We start from the raw sequence: 15,865 nt of genomic DNA on the forward strand, positions 1-15,865 counted from the left end.
AAGGACCCTGTGGACAACAGTATCAAAAACCACCAAGAAAACAATGTGAATGTCACACACCCATTATCTCCCTATCTTGGTCAGGGTGACCTAGGCAGTTTCAATGCCATGACCAGACCTGAAGCCAAACTGAAATGGATTCAAGTAATCAGTTTCCTCCAAGTATATCTAAAGCTGAACTGCCACCACTTTCTCAAGCACCTTTCTCAATAAGGGGAAATTTGACACTGGACAATAGTTGTTTAACATATCTGGGTGCAGAGAGGCCCTTATAGCAGGGTCACACACAGCAGCAGCACCACCTCCTCTAAGGCAGATGGTACTTTCCCCTCGTCTAGTGAAGCATTAATCGTTCCCTGGACCCACTTTGTCACACAAACACACACCATGGTTAGCTCTAAGAAGCCAATTTGGGCAAGTGTCAAGGAGCCAGGTGGTCAGCCACACTTCCTTAAAAAGCTTGTCAACTTCCTCAGGTAGCAATCATCAGAATTGATCTAGATAGAGAAGACAGTACTCTAGACACCTCCATCACACTTAGTCTAACTGTGGCATCCAACTCTGTATGAATCTGCATGATTTTGTCCTAAAGTGCATTGCAAAGTTGTTTCAGCAGGCTTCCAAGTGTGAGAGAGCAGTGCTTTCTTGGCCAGATGACAAAAGCCCATTTACCACTCAGGAAAATTCTGCCAGAAGCTGCTTGAGGACACAATGTTGGCAAACAAGTAAGCTTTGTTTGCTGCTGCCGCGCCACCACTATGTGGTAGGCATAGCAGTGCAACCTCACCCATGTTTCGTCATGTTCGGAGAAAGACTTACACAAAATGGCTTTAGCTATTTATAAGACATAGATTTTTCTTGCTAGTAAAAATTCTGAGCTCTGCACAATACATAGGTCTAAGGGTCTAAGACATAGAGTCATATTTATTTCTCCCTTTCTGATATGCACTTGATGCATAGGCCATTGATGATGGCATACAATTGGACTGTACCTGGGATACCCTCTTTTACTTTCTGGAATTCTGGTCTCTGCCAAAACTGAATATTCAAATACATAGAGAAGAAATTCACAGCTTGAATCCCTTACCTTGAATTTTTGTTCAAAATTTACAAATACCCATAATATTGAATCATGGTTTATATTTATATTTGTGTGACTCACAATGAACACTGAAGTCCTGATTCCAAGTGAACCTAGCAGGGCTTTAATTCAAAAATATTTGTCACTGTTGTCATGGGAATTTTACAGACATTTTAACTTTTATTTGGGTCAGACACAATATTTCCTATTTAGCATGCAGCGGGAAAACATTTTAGTTTTTCAAAGCCTTTAATACACTGGTAGAAATAAACCATGATGCCTTGAAATAATATGATTAAGACTGAACCTGTTTCCTCAATAATATTCTAAATTTATGAGTTGAGTCAACTGGAAACATCAAATGTACCAGTAAACATTGATCCCAATACATAAAATGTAGTTTAGTGATTTGACAATGTTAGAACAAAGTTAAGTTCCACTTCAAAAGGCGTATGACTCTGTACTGAGACCATTGTCTGCAGATGAAATGACAAAATAATATACCTTCCAAAGTCAGATCAACAGACAGACAAATCTCATTTGCTGCTTTCTTTGATAAGAAATTTAGCTTCAAAACGCTAATCCTAAAACGTGTTATGGGTAGATTGGAGTTTGTATGAACTAGTGTGCATAATGAAATAAAATTATGTATTATAAAATGATAAATTCAATTGATAACTGGTTTTAACATTCTTCATGATGTATAGTTAATGATTTCTAAGAGCTTATGAAAATCTAAGCCCATTGTTGCATGCATCGCTGGGGAATGAAAAGGAGAGTTATTGAGAGAAAAACTTGCTGAATCTCAGATGATTATATTATCTGCATGTAATTTATTTCAACTCATTTCAGCCTGGTTTCACTTTCCTCATTTGCCTTAGAGGACTTTTTCCTGAGGACCAAGCCCTGTCTCTACATTCCCAAACATGTACAAGTCGCTGTGTTTGGTGTTTGTTTGTGTGTGCATTTGTGTAACCATAAACTGAGGCATTAATAGTTCCACCCATGTGCTTACCAGAGACACTTGTTCCTTGTCCCCGATGGGAAGGGCTCAAGGGAGCATATGAGAGGCTGCCATTTGTGCAGCACCTAGAAAAGAAACAGCAGGCATTTCTCCTGCTGCTTCTGCTCTCTCATTTGCATGAAGCTTTGGAGAAGGGACAGAAAGAGTGGGAGAAACTCCAGCTGTTTCTTGCCTTCTCCAAAGCTTCCAGAGAGAGAAATGAGCCCGCCTCTCTAGCCAACCCTCTAGGCAACATCTTTTCCTTACCTATAGGGGGCTTTGGAGCACAAAAGCTCCTTTTTCCTATCTTCTTCAAAGCTTCCTTCAGATCAGAAAAAAATGCTGTGTTCCCCCCTTGAAACATGGGCAGCTGGAAGGAGAAGCATCTTGCAGCAAGCTTTGGTACAGAAAAAGAACCAGCCATTTCTCTTGCTGTTTCTGTCCTTCTCCAAAGCTTCACACAAGTCTGAAAATATTTTTTGGTGACTGCATCTAGAGGGCTTGGGAAGAAGGTGAGTCCCCCCTGCTCCGCCAAGAGAGATTTGTTTGAAGAACAAACGAAATAGCAGGCATTTCTCCCACCGTTCTTAACATATTCACACTGTACTAGGCAAAACTCCCCTCTTTCCGAAGCTCTGTGTGCTTGCCAGAGGGTTTGGGAAAGAGGCAGAGTCTTGTTACTTCCATAATAGTTTGGGGCAGATCAATTCGTCAGTTCAAGCATTGTAGCTTGCCAGATGGAGTGACCTCCCCTCTCCTTCCCCTGTGCATTGTTCTGGGATTTCCCCTGATACCCAGAGCCAACTGGGAGGCGCAGAGGGGGTGAAAATATTGTTCCAGCAAAATACCTTGTGCTGGCTTCCACTATGAGGATTCTTTAGTTGAATTCAGCTCGAAACATTTAAAAATTTCGCACTAGACATGAACAAGTATTTCTGGTCTGCATCCTTTTCACCTGTGTTCATTCTTGAGTCCACTATGTTCCATGTCCACATTAAAGTCTTATACAGCGTGTTCTCCTTCATGGAGAGCACGCGTTGCGGGGTCTAACAGGACACCCCCTCTTGGTTACTGGGCGGGACCATTTGGATGGCCATGACTGTGAATGGGCCAATTTGGGTTGTTGGGGAGATTTTGATGTTACCATTTAGAGGGTTGGCTCGAAGGTTATATATTCTTGGCATGCAGCTTTTTTCAGTCTCTTTTGCTGCGTGCATCCGATCGCCCGTCCACCCTCCCTAATTTAGGACTGTTGCGTTTGACATTGCTATGCCTGTCATGGGGTCGTCTGCTTTTGGGGCAGGGGCCTGGTAGGAATTTTGTCCATTGGCAGATTGGCTGGTGCCATTTGGTTTTTGCCTACTGTGTAGCAAATCGTCACAATTTGTAAGGTTGCGGTTAGGCATTGGTTAATTTTTGGTTGGTAGAGGGGATGTGGTTGGCAGTGCCTGCCCCTCCAATGGTGCTGCTGCAAGGGAATTCCGTTAAAGGAATCCAGGGGCTTGCCATGCTTTCGTCCGAATCCCTGGTCTGGGGCTTAGGCCGCGCAAGCGCTGGGAGCATGCGGGGAGAGGTGAGGGCCTGGGGCTCAGCTCCATTTTCTCCCCAATATTGTTTTCCCTTACTGGCTTTCACTGGAATTCGGAAGTCAGTTCTGTCCCTGGACGGGGACAGATAGCCAGAACCAATGCCTAAGCAACCACTCACATGTATTTTAATAAAGTTGTGGACAAAATTATGCCAAAAACCTTAAACAAAAATTCTGTGTGAATTGTGAATTATTTAGGGGGTGGCTTGGGGACCTTGTCACACAAATAATAAACAGGAAATGCTGCCGTCATGCTGCAGTTTGCTAGGCTCATGAGGGGCGGCAATGCAAACTAGATATGATGGTAGACATTTGAGACCTGCTGGACCAGTGGAGGAGTGAGATGGAAGCCCGAAGGTAGGCAGGTGTGTAGGGAGGGGTTGGTAAACAGGTGTACCTTCAACATGGTTGGTGACTGCCTGATCTCAATGGGTAGGGGAGCATTCCATAAGGTAGGTGCTAACATAGCTATTATTGAAAAACTTTATTGACTAAAGCAGTCCAGCTGACGCAGATATTAAAATCTTCAGGGGAAGCTTTTCTTGCCTCTGGGTGAAGCCAGCACTGGCTATGAGATAAGGCCTTCTCTGAGATGGTCCCCTGTTTGTGAAATTCCCCTCAGAAGTATGGCTGAAGTATGGAAGAAGTGGCTCTCTCACTGTTTCACCTATGTTGCCACTTGAAGACATGTGTTCACCCAGGCCTGAGGAGGCAACTTTTCTTTTGAACAAAAAAGTATATGTTATTTAAAAACAAAACTTTCTAAAATCACAGCAGTTTCTGCAATGGCAATAAGTAATGCTGTTTTAAGATACCGTGTTTTTTTCTTTCTTTTATTTTTTTCTACCTCCTGGAACAGATGGGTAGTTTTAAAAGGAAGCTGCTAATTGCCTATTTAAAATAGTTTCATATGACTCACTTAGAATCAATTCCTGCAATTAGCAAAGTAGAAGCTACAATAACCTTTTGTACTTCTAAATTGTAGGATTATTTTACTTTTCTCTTCTTTCAACAACAAAGGTGTTAATCTCACTTTTCTAAATGCAGAGGTATTAAAAATGTAGTCAGACAGCAAGGGGGTTTAGAAATTAAGAAAATGCAGAGACATCTTCAGTTAATGGTCACAGTCACTTCACACTGTTGTATGTTTGCTTAAAACAAATTTCCACCAAGAGTTTGATATCTAAATGGGTATTAGTCTTCTTGATGCATGCAAAGATGTTTGTGTTCTGATCACAGGAATTCCCTAGCTTATAATCCTATGTTTTCTTTTATTGAAGCTATTTTTCTACACTAATTCATAAATACATATTGAGTGATGGAGGAGCAGCCGCAAAACACTGTGTAATGTAGTGTGACATGAAGGAAATCTAACATACTATCTGAGGGGCATAGTCCAGGTTCCCCTCAAGAAAAAGGGTGCCTGCCTGCCTGCCTGCCCTTTCTCTCTATGTTAGTGTGTATAGACTCACAACAACATATTTTATGGGGAAAGGTGCGGGGGGCAAACATCATAAAAGAGGATAATGGGTGGGATTCAACTAATAAGTCCCAACAGCAGAAGCCTACACAAAGATGTCCGCTTGTGCAAATCAGCTTTCACCCACTCCTCATCCTGTTCCCCAAGCCCCCCAAATGGGCTCTGGGGGCTTGGAACAACTCCCAGAACAGTGTGCTGGGGAAGAAGAGGGGCACTGATCAGTCTGTCAAACTGAAATGCTTGCCATGATGGAATTATCGACATTGTATGACACTGATTTCCTCCCTATATCCGAATGATCTAGGAACCAATGCTATATCCAAGTTGACTCATCCAAGTCCAGTAAAGTCCAGTAAGGTGGTCAGTGTTCCCAGCCTGCCATTTTACATCATTACCAAGCAGACTTCCTCTTGTGAGGTGGGGGGTGATGGGCAGCGGGGCAGGACAGGGTGGGGAGAATAGTCCAGAGAAAAGAGGTATCTTGGAGGGCTTATCCATAAGACATGGGTGGTCAGAAAGATTGTTTCCAGCTGGCCTACATGGGGCTTGTAGTTTTCACTCTGCCACAGTTAGACAGCACTGGAAAGCCTCTCCTCTTCCCCAAGGGGAGGGGTTGTGAGCAGGTCTTGCTTCCCGTGCTTCACAGTGGGCATGGATGACCCACTGTGTCACAAATAGTCCCTGACCTGCGTCATGCCCACAGCCAGCCAATACGGCTGTCTGGGGGCGTGCGTTGTTTGCCAATTTTAAATGAGTGTGAGACTGTGGCTCAGTCTGTTTGTTTCCTGCATGCACAGATCTCGCTCAGATCTCCTGTGCACGAGGCGCTTCTTGGTTCAGAGCTTTTCTTTCAGCACCCTTGGAACCTTCCCTCCTGCTCCCTTCTGTTTAGGCAGCCCTGTTTAGGGAAGCTTTTAATGTTTAACAGGTTATTGTATTTTAGTGTTTTGTTGGAAGCCGCCCAGAGTGGCTGGGGGGACCCAGCCAGATGGGTGGGGTATAAATAATAAATTTATTATTATTATTATTATTATTATTATTATTATTATTATCATCATCATCATCATCATCATCATCATCCTGCGGGTGCCAACCGGCAAACGCCTGAGCCTGTCTGCTCTCGCTGTGCGCAGCCTCCCCACTCTTAAACAGCTGATGTTTGGAGGGTTTCAAAGGGCTTTCTTTCTGCGGCTGCAGCAGCTTCCTTTCTGCAGGGACTTTGGTGGCTTGAAAACATTGTTGTGTGTTGGAGGGGAGGTTGTGGCCATCACCTACCCCTCCCCTTGAAGGATATTCTGTTAGAGGAATCTGTCTGATGCCCAGGTGGTGGCTAGGGCAATGGCACAACCCTCCGGTGACTCTAGAGGAAAGCTTCCAGTTGATTTGCATCAACAAGCTCCCCCTACAGGTTGTTAACCCTTGTGTGACTCCCTGCAGAGCAGGAAGGAGTCAAGTATAGTCTGTTCAGATCCAATGCCTAAGCCAATACCACTCACATTCTATAACCAATAAAGCCAATAATGGGCTTTTTTAGCCCATTAACCTAAATTACTTGTGTCCATGTGTCTTATTTCATCACAAAGCGGGGAGCGGGGCCTCGACTCACAACTACAACCCATGTTCACTAGCAGGAAAGGAAACTTCTAAGCATGGTCAGGAATATCTGTGTGTATAGGCAGAGTAGTTCAAATACATTAATTGAGCGAAGAGGCATAACAAACTACACCAACCTCTTGGTGTGGTTCTCCCTCTGTGAAACACCTTCCCTGGTGAGGTGTGCCTGTTGTCCTCAATACTGACCACTAGGAGAAAGTTCAAAACATTCCTGTTTATCCAGGCCTTTGATGGCAGACAGACACCAGCCATTGCAACCTTGAAATTAATAACTGTGAGGATATGTGATCGCTTTAAAAAGCTTTTAGATGTTTTAAATATTTTTGGTGGTTTTATATAGTTTTTAAATGATGAAAACATGTTTTATTTTTGTTGTTATTCTATTGTTTTAACACATTGATGTTTGCTTCCCTGGGCTCCTTTGGGAGGAAGGATACACACACAGACACATGCAGATGTCAAGCAATGAAGAATGAACACTGAGACCTTAAAGATGATACCTACAAGGTAGGCAGCTCTTCCTATCACTACGCCACCTCTTCACAAGGATAAATTCAGATGCAGGGTGGGCGGGCTATTGCTAGCTTCCTTGGGCTTGATTTTTTTTTAAGCTTTCCCAAGAAAACAAACAAACCAGAAAGACCCTGCATTTTAAAATAATTCTAAGGGGAAAAGACACCAAAGCTCAGAAACACTGACGAAAGCCAGTCACATAACCCATCACTCATTTTAAAACTTTCTATGCATGACCCACCTTCCCACTCCTTGCTAAAAGTCTTCTTGCTGTTCCTGTTGCTTTGTCATGACAACAGTGCTTCACTGCTCATTTGGGACTTACCTTGCTGATGGTCCTTAAATACCATTTTGATATAAATGAAAATGAAGGCAGTGGCTTTCCTTAAGACCCCGACTTACAAATTCCTCTGTAGAAATAGCACAACTGTAAAGCAATATTCAATGAGACAAGGATGTTCATAAAACAAGTGTTGTGTAACTAGACAGCTACAGTCTTCTTCACCCTTTAAAGTTCTTCTCTACTCCAGAGGCATTCTTGCCCAGGAGCATGCATTCAGTTAAGTGATCCTTTAAAATTTCACATTCATGCTTGGTTAAGCATAAGGGGGGGGGGGAATACAGACTCAAATATATCCAAGTCCTATGAGTTTGATAAAAACTGGCTAGGAAACGTATGACTTCCATCATATCTCTGCCACCCTGTTTATAGTTTGTTTTTTAAAATTTTGAGATGCAGAACAGAAGGCCTAATTTTGAATCTAAGCAAGAAAGTGTTGATTATAATAGTCACAGTTCATTAGGCTGCATCTCTAAAGTTGCCTTGAAGATGCTTTCTTAGAAGCTTAATGTCTGTTGTATATTTGGCAGAAGAATGTAAGACCTATGGGTTAACAAAAATTTGGCATTTTGTTTGCTTGTAGATTTGTTATTTTATCTTGCTAAAGTGTGATAGCTCCAATGACCACTGAAATATCAAAACGAAATCTGATACGCATATTCAAGTTTCAGTTTCAGATCAAAAGCTGAATCCATTTTAAAGAGGACCTGAAAGATGTGCAACAATGGTCAGTTACCCAGTCAGGGGTGGGCAGCAGTTGCAGCCCATCACATCAGGCTCCAAGACCCCCTCAGAGCAATGTCTTCACTCTGGTCCGCTCCCACCCCTTAAAAAGTTACCTAGAACTGACCTCTGCATTGTATCATCTCCTTGATATATGAGATAGTAGAATGAACATTAGTCAGCATATTACTGACACCATTGTATGTTATATATTTAGACCTAAGTTTAAACACCACACAATTCTAAAAAATGACAGGAAAGATATAAAGCACAATGTCATATAATATGTCACTGGAGTATGAGACATAAGAACAAAAACTGATATTAAGTTTTGGACAACTTTTACATTTCCGGTTTGAACTTCACACTCATTTTCAAAGTGGGAAGAATGATTCACAATAAATTTTAATGAGACATCTGAAGGAAGAACTGTTGAACATTACGTTTTAGTAGTTATTAAGTTCAGACAAGTAACTCAATAACACATTTCTGTGACGTCTGACTCATAGCATCACAGAATCGTACAATTGGAACGGTCATCTCTTCTAACCACCTGCAGGAATCTCAACTAAAGGATCCATGACAGATGGACATCCAACCTCTGCTTAAAAAGCACCAAGGAAAAAAAAGTCCGCCACCCTCTGAGGGAGTCTGCTCCACTGCTGAACAGCTCTTATTACTAGCTTTTTAGTTTTGAAAAAAGAAGAAGCTAAATGTTGGGAAATTTAGGACAGACCAAATGGATGCACTTCTTCACACAGCATTTCACTCCCACAAGATGTAGTGATGGCCACCAACCTGGCTTTAAGAAGGAATTAGACAAATTCAGGACAGCTAAGGGTATCAATGGCTTCTACTCATGATATGTACTACCACTTGGTATCAGAGTGGATATGCCTCAGTTGCTGGGGAATATGAGTGACAGAGTGCTACAGCACTTATGTTTTGTTTGTGGGTTTCCTAAACAACTGATTAGTCACTGTGAAAGAAGGATGCTGGACTTGATGGTGCTTTTGATCTGTCTCAGCCAGGTTCCTTTTATATTCTCTTAGGTTACTCTTGAACTAGCTCACTGTTGTGTGACCAAGAATATTACATACTGACCCAGAAAATCATATTGGTACAGGAGGAAGACAAGCTGATGCATCTGTATCAACAACTAAGGCTACAATATATGATTTAGAAAGGTTATGAATCAGCATAAAAATAAACAAGATTTGGCCATACCCATTACCCAAAGGCATTTTTTACATCCCTATATTGATGAAATCCTTAATACCTGGTTTTTTAGCTAGGTATAAGAGCGCTCCAGATGATTGTCAGCAAAGTGGTTGTCCCACCTGCTTAGCATAGAATGTTGTTGTAATTAGCTTAGGTCCCATGGTTACATATGAAAAAACTGCAGGCTTGATGGTTTTTATAAGACATTATAACACATGTTATAATAAAACTCCTATATGCTCCTATACATTGTAAGAAGCCCTACATCAAGCATGAGTATCCATTAAACATAATCATTTTATGGGGAGTTGTAGCTGGCTACAGTAAACTATATTCTCCCTTAGAATCTGAAGACTGATGAGTCATTAAATTGAGACTGAACAGGAAAAAGTTTGAATTTGAAACCTAATACCATGCTAGAGCCACTCTAAAAACATAAAGGTTGTCTAAGCAGAATTCCTATAAAAATACATTCATTATACAATACCTTAGTCAAACAATAGTTAAATGCATCAGTGTGTCTAATGCAAGTCTTTACATTCAGTAATGGTCTCCTTCAATTTTTTCAGTGACCAATCTAGTGATGCAGACAAATTTCTGTAAATGAAAACCAGTTTATCCCACATAGTGAAAAGGTTCATAAAAGTAAATGGGCTTTATATTTAATGTGAACCCCTAGCAATCTCCTCAATGTCAATGCTCTTAGGGTTATAAGAAAAAGTTACAGCTGTGGTAATGCTGTTTCCTGGCTGCTGAATGTTAGTATTCATTCCCCATGGTAAATCCCAGATCTGTTGTCCGGTAGAATGCTTTTTACAGCATTTACAACAAAGAAGGTTGGGATTGTACCAATACTGTCTTCTTTTATTAGAATTCTGTCTTTTTATTACTTTTATGAACCTGGAATGGCATTCATATCTCCACTCATATGAGAGAATGGGGGTTAATGGTACCACAAATACAGCTTTATCTGAAGGCATTTTGACACAGATTGCCAGGTTACAACTTGGAGATTGATCCTGTATCTTTACATTTCTCACTTAAGTGGCAGGTTCATAAGCCAAATCTTTCCCTGCCTCTTTTGACTCTGGTCCTTTCATCTGTTTCCCTCAACAAGAGCCAAATGATTCCACAGGTACGCAGCATACCAAGTAAATAAGGATGGCTGAAAAGGTAGGAGAAAATAAATGGGACCTAAATCCTACTGTGTTATCTCATCTTGTGTTGGGCATGTAAGCATAATCTTATATGGGAAACCAGGAGCATGATGGGCATTGAGATTGGCGTAGTGCACGCATACGAGCAGCAGCACTGAATTGGCTGTACCAGTGTGTTCACACTGTGCCAATCATGTTGCTGACTCGCCCCTCCCAGTACGCCAGAGTGATGACTATGACAAGAGATCAAGTAAGCAGCAGCGCCCCACCAACTGCTTCTGGACTGTACACATCCATAAATGTTTCGAGCTTCCAGCCAGAACACACCACAAAATCGATTGATACAATGGATCTATTCACAATTTAAGAATTCCAAACAGGCACTCTTCAAACTACAATATTCACCCAATGAAGTGGGAGTGGAAAAACAATTAAAAAAAGGAAACCCTGACTGTACTCAGGAATAATCTACTAGAACAACCCTAGAAGAATGATAGAACATGTCATTTATAGCTCTCAGCTGAAACCGCTCAAATGTATCATCAATTATCTGTAACCAATACTGGACAAAGACACTTTCCATGGGCCTTGGGTGGTAGGCCGGCACTTGCTTATAGACAGTTTCTCTCCTAACTAAAACAGCTACTCACCAGCAACAGCAGACCACACATCAGAGATACAGATATAGGGAAGAGCCAAAACAGAGTATCTATCTATCTATCATCTATCTATCTATCTATCTATCTATCATCTATCTATCTATCTATCTATCTATCTATCTATCTATCTATCATCTATCTATCTATCTATCTATCTATCTATCATCTATCTATCTATCTATCTATCTACATCATCTATCTATCTATCTATCATCTATCTATCATCTATCTATCTATCTATCTATCTATCATCTATCTATCTATCTATCTATCTATCTATCATCTATCTATCATCTATCATCTATCTATCATCTATCTATCTATCATCTATCTATCTATCTATCTATCTATCTATCTATCTATCTATCTATCTATCATCTATCTATCTATCTGTCTTTCTATCATCTATCTATCATCTATCAGTCTATGTGATATTGCCTTACCTATGCGAGGATGCATTTGTTATCAACAACTGTTTTATGGATTATCATGGAAAATTATGAACTTATCAGTGTCCTGCATTTTTTCCTGCATTTTATTACCTCTGACATCACTCCTTACAATCCCCCCACAACCATGATATACACCTGTAACTTAGGACAACACTTTAATGCTTTTGATAAATTGCAATCCACAATAGCTTATGCAATAACCATTTGCTAACACTTAAAGAATCCAGACTCTTAGAAAATACAGACGGCTTAAGCTTTTCGAGAAGCCCACAAGTCAGTATATTCATGTCTATTACTAATAAATATAGTTCACATATCATGCTAATATTCTTAATTATGTTTTGAAATCCAACAATCAATAACATGGCAGTTCACAACCAGGTGAAGAAGCATGATGCTTTTTATGGTTCACAATGGGGAATTAAAAAGCTCAGCATTTATCTATAATGACTATAGATTGTTTAAATAAATGGTCAAAATTGTCAGCACTTTCAGCAGAGGGAACAAATTGTGAATTGACAGATAAACTGTATAAATTCGCTGTAAATATGGTTCTTTTACTGTAGGACACCATTAAGAACATGTCCTTGAGTCTAAGCAATTATTGACCTTTACAGCCTCTTCATGTGTTGTACTTCCTTTCTGAAAGTGGATATAATAATAATAAGGAAAAATACTTATTGTTGAGAATGGAGTGCATAATGAGGTAAGACTAGATGGAAATCTGCAGAAAATAGGAAGCTATTGCAATCATTTCAATAAGAAGTATCAAGGACAAAGGTTGCCAAAGACTGCACAGTCCACTTCTGGGTTTTCTCACTCCTGGTTATGAAGTCAGACAATCTTTATAACAGGTGTACTTTCTTCCCAGTCACACTTTCAAGAGTGTAATTTATTATGGATCTTGCAGTATGCAGGTAACTGAGTCATATCTACAGATATGTGTCAATGAAGAGCTATCAGAGCTTTTACAGTCTTTCTGCAAAGGGCAATAAGCAAAATGTTACAACCCATTTAGCAATAAACTGTGCATTTTCTCTGCAAGGCTTTTCCTGCATTTTTTATGTGCATCATTTAACCTATCTCTAAATTTAATTCTATATTCTCTGGTAATTTTCAAAATCTGAGTTGGAGCCCAGATGGTTTCTGTTTTCTCCATGGGCAGGAAAATATATCTCAGTATGAATCACTTTAGCGATGCAGAAAGAAGTGGAAAAGCAGAATATGCATTTCAAAAGCAAGAACTGTGAGAAATGATGCGCTGTATGGGAGCTGCTTGTGTCCATGTATGCATCATTTAAGAAGGCGCTGAGATAATCTCAGTCCCATTGCAGAATGCAACTGAAAGATGGCTATAAAACGGTGCAAGTTAAAGAAACTGTTTTTGTTCAACCAGCTCTTCCTTCAGCAATCATTTCTATATATATTCTAGTAATTCATATTTCCATCATGTAGAAAACTCTGCAAATTTCAAACAACAACAACAAAAATCCGGGGGAGGAGGAAAGACTGGATTTCCTTGTCTTAGGGAATGCAAGGATCTGTCAATTTCAGTTCCCTCGGTCTTTTTCTAATTCTCCATTCAGTTTTTCACATTTTATAGCAATTTGCTGTATAAAAAAATCCATCAGCATTTTAGTGTGATTTCCCTCCCTAATAAACACATTGGTATATGCAGTTTTAACTAATGCGCACATTTTTGAAATTTATCCAATGTAGTGCATTTTTGTATGTTATTTTCACTAATATCTTAATTATTATGCACAGCTTTCACCTAATACATGGTTGCAGAAATGCATTGCAAAATATGGATAGGTGTGTTTATGTTTGCATATAGTTTCAGAAAGTGTGAATTTGATAGATTTGGCTTTGAACACATACTGAATTGAATTTCTCTTCCATCCCTAGCTAATCTTAACGCTTCCAATAAGCAATATTTTCTTTCTCAGGGAACAGCAAAGTCATAGATAGGACTTTTATGTCTATCCCAAATGATGACATGTCAAAGATGGTATATTTGAAGCAAACTCATCCAAGGTCTACCTATATTAATAAAATTATTTTCTATTATAAAGCAAATAAATGTAAATATACTGAAGAGGTAAAGATCATGGTTCAATGATAATATAAGATTCATCAGGTGCTGTAAAGACAAAGAAATGTTTATATAGCTTTCCTTTGCGACTTGTTGAAAAATGTAAACCACATACCTTATGACACATGCATAAAGCCCACTGTCTTGGGGCACTGTTGGACGAAACCAAATGGCATCTTCCTCTTTGCTCATTCTAGTTCCATCAAAAGCTATAGGCTCCTCAAAATCTCCAGGTCCAGAGCTTTTGTACCACATTAAACTGAGTCCAGCACTTTGTGCTAGGGTGTAATTTGCTCTTATATATCCATAAAACAATGCACACTTTATACGAACAGGTTCTCCCACTAAGACTTGATACTTCTTGTAATCCACTGACCAGTCAGTACATCCATCCGCTAAAAGAGAAAAGAAGAAGAAAAGACAATTATGTGGTATACTGCTGAATATACAGCACAGTTCCTACTTAATTTGTAATCGTACTTCTTTGAAGTTGTCATGCCAGAGTTAACTGATTCAAAGCAAAATACTTTAGATTGGTTTCATGCAGCCAAGACTGACCACAAAAATTGCTTTCCCTATTGGTGCCATATTTTCCACAGTGTGGGACAATCAGCAAATCTCATCAACCAACTGGATAATTTAAGTGATAAGTAAGAAATTATCCTTTCTCTTCACTATATCCTTAGGCTGAATTATCACAAAATATTTGATTGAAATATGTGCAACAGAGTCCATCTAGCCCAGAGGGTGTCATAATCACTGAACAGCATTAATCAAATATCTTCAAGTTAATAACAGAAATGAAAGAAGGGAATTATCCCATCTTTTAAAAAATGTGGCAAGTTAATGGCTGCAAACTGGAAAGTTTAGGTTAGATCCTAAGTTAGGGTGAAGCGAGGTATTAATGTTAAGCCTAATTGCACAGCAGAACAAAATGTCAAGATAAATTATTCAGGTCATTATGACTGGGTATTCTACAGCAAATTTACTGGAAATATCTGACTTTTCTGTATTTAAAATTACTAGGAGTTAAACAAAATCATCCACACACACACTTATAAAGATTATAACTGCTAAAACTATCTAATCTAATCTGATCCTGTGAGATAGAACAGGTTATTTACTCTGAGGAGCACCACTTTCCATTTAATCTACTTATTTATAATGATATGAAAGGCGAGGACAATATTCTAGAATCCCGTCTTGCTTACAGCCAGCCAGAGCTGAATATGCAATTCTGAGTTTCTCTCCTTGAAAGCTTGGGGCAAGCCTAACTCTAAATTTGGAGGCCTGATCTCTTCCGCATCCCCCACAAGCCCCCTGCAAGATCCTTCTGATTTTGGTAGTGGCAAAGAAGAGGAAAAAATAGATACAGTCCTGAAGTGAGTGGAAGCCAACATTTGACCATTTGATGATTGGAGAGAGGGTAATAATTTCCTCCTTAGCTGATCTGCATGGACTTCTAAAAAGAAGACCAACTAATCAGCAATGTTAAATAGCAGAGGGGGTGGGCCTGCAAATAACACTTTTTTTTATAAGACAGCTTCCCCATTCCTATTTGAGGCTCTGGAGGCTGACATGGGAGTACAGGGGCTATATTAACAGCAAGAAGGCTTAGAAGCTGTTGCAGGTGCCCAAGGGTGTGACTGCCAGCTGGCTGTCCAGCGCATGGAAGCCCCTTCACAAGGGATTTGGAGAAGTCAGTGGGGCTGCCCACCTGTCAATCATGCAGTATTATAATGGTGTCATGTGGCTGACAGGTGGGTGACCCTGCCAACCTCTAAAAATTGGCCCATGAGGCTACGCTTGTCTTCGGAACAGTGGTCATTAGATGGCTACAACAGCTGTGATAGCTCTGTTCTTAGGAAAGTGAAGCTTGTATACATAAAGAGCTATCTATATGTGCCTTTTGTTCATGAAGTGTATATGATGACGGGTT

General features: G+C 40.1%; 1 protein-coding gene across 4 annotated transcripts in view; it reads right to left on the reverse strand.

Moving 5' to 3' along the window:
* IL1RAPL1 (interleukin 1 receptor accessory protein like 1) overlaps positions 1–15,865 on the reverse strand; it is a 652,770-nt gene that overhangs the window by 314,124 nt on the left and 322,781 nt on the right. For all 4 annotated transcript variants that reach the window (XM_053386980.1, XM_053386978.1, XM_053386977.1 and 1 more), the window contains exon 3: positions 14,042–14,321. In XM_053386980.1, coding sequence (XP_053242955.1) covers positions 14,042–14,321 — 280 coding nt within the window. The remainder of the gene's footprint in view (positions 1–14,041; positions 14,322–15,865) is intronic.

The sequence above is a fragment of the Podarcis raffonei genome, chromosome 4 (assembly GCF_027172205.1).
Source record: "Podarcis raffonei isolate rPodRaf1 chromosome 4, rPodRaf1.pri, whole genome shotgun sequence".
In the NCBI taxonomy this organism is placed as follows: Eukaryota; Metazoa; Chordata; class Lepidosauria; order Squamata; family Lacertidae; genus Podarcis; species Podarcis raffonei.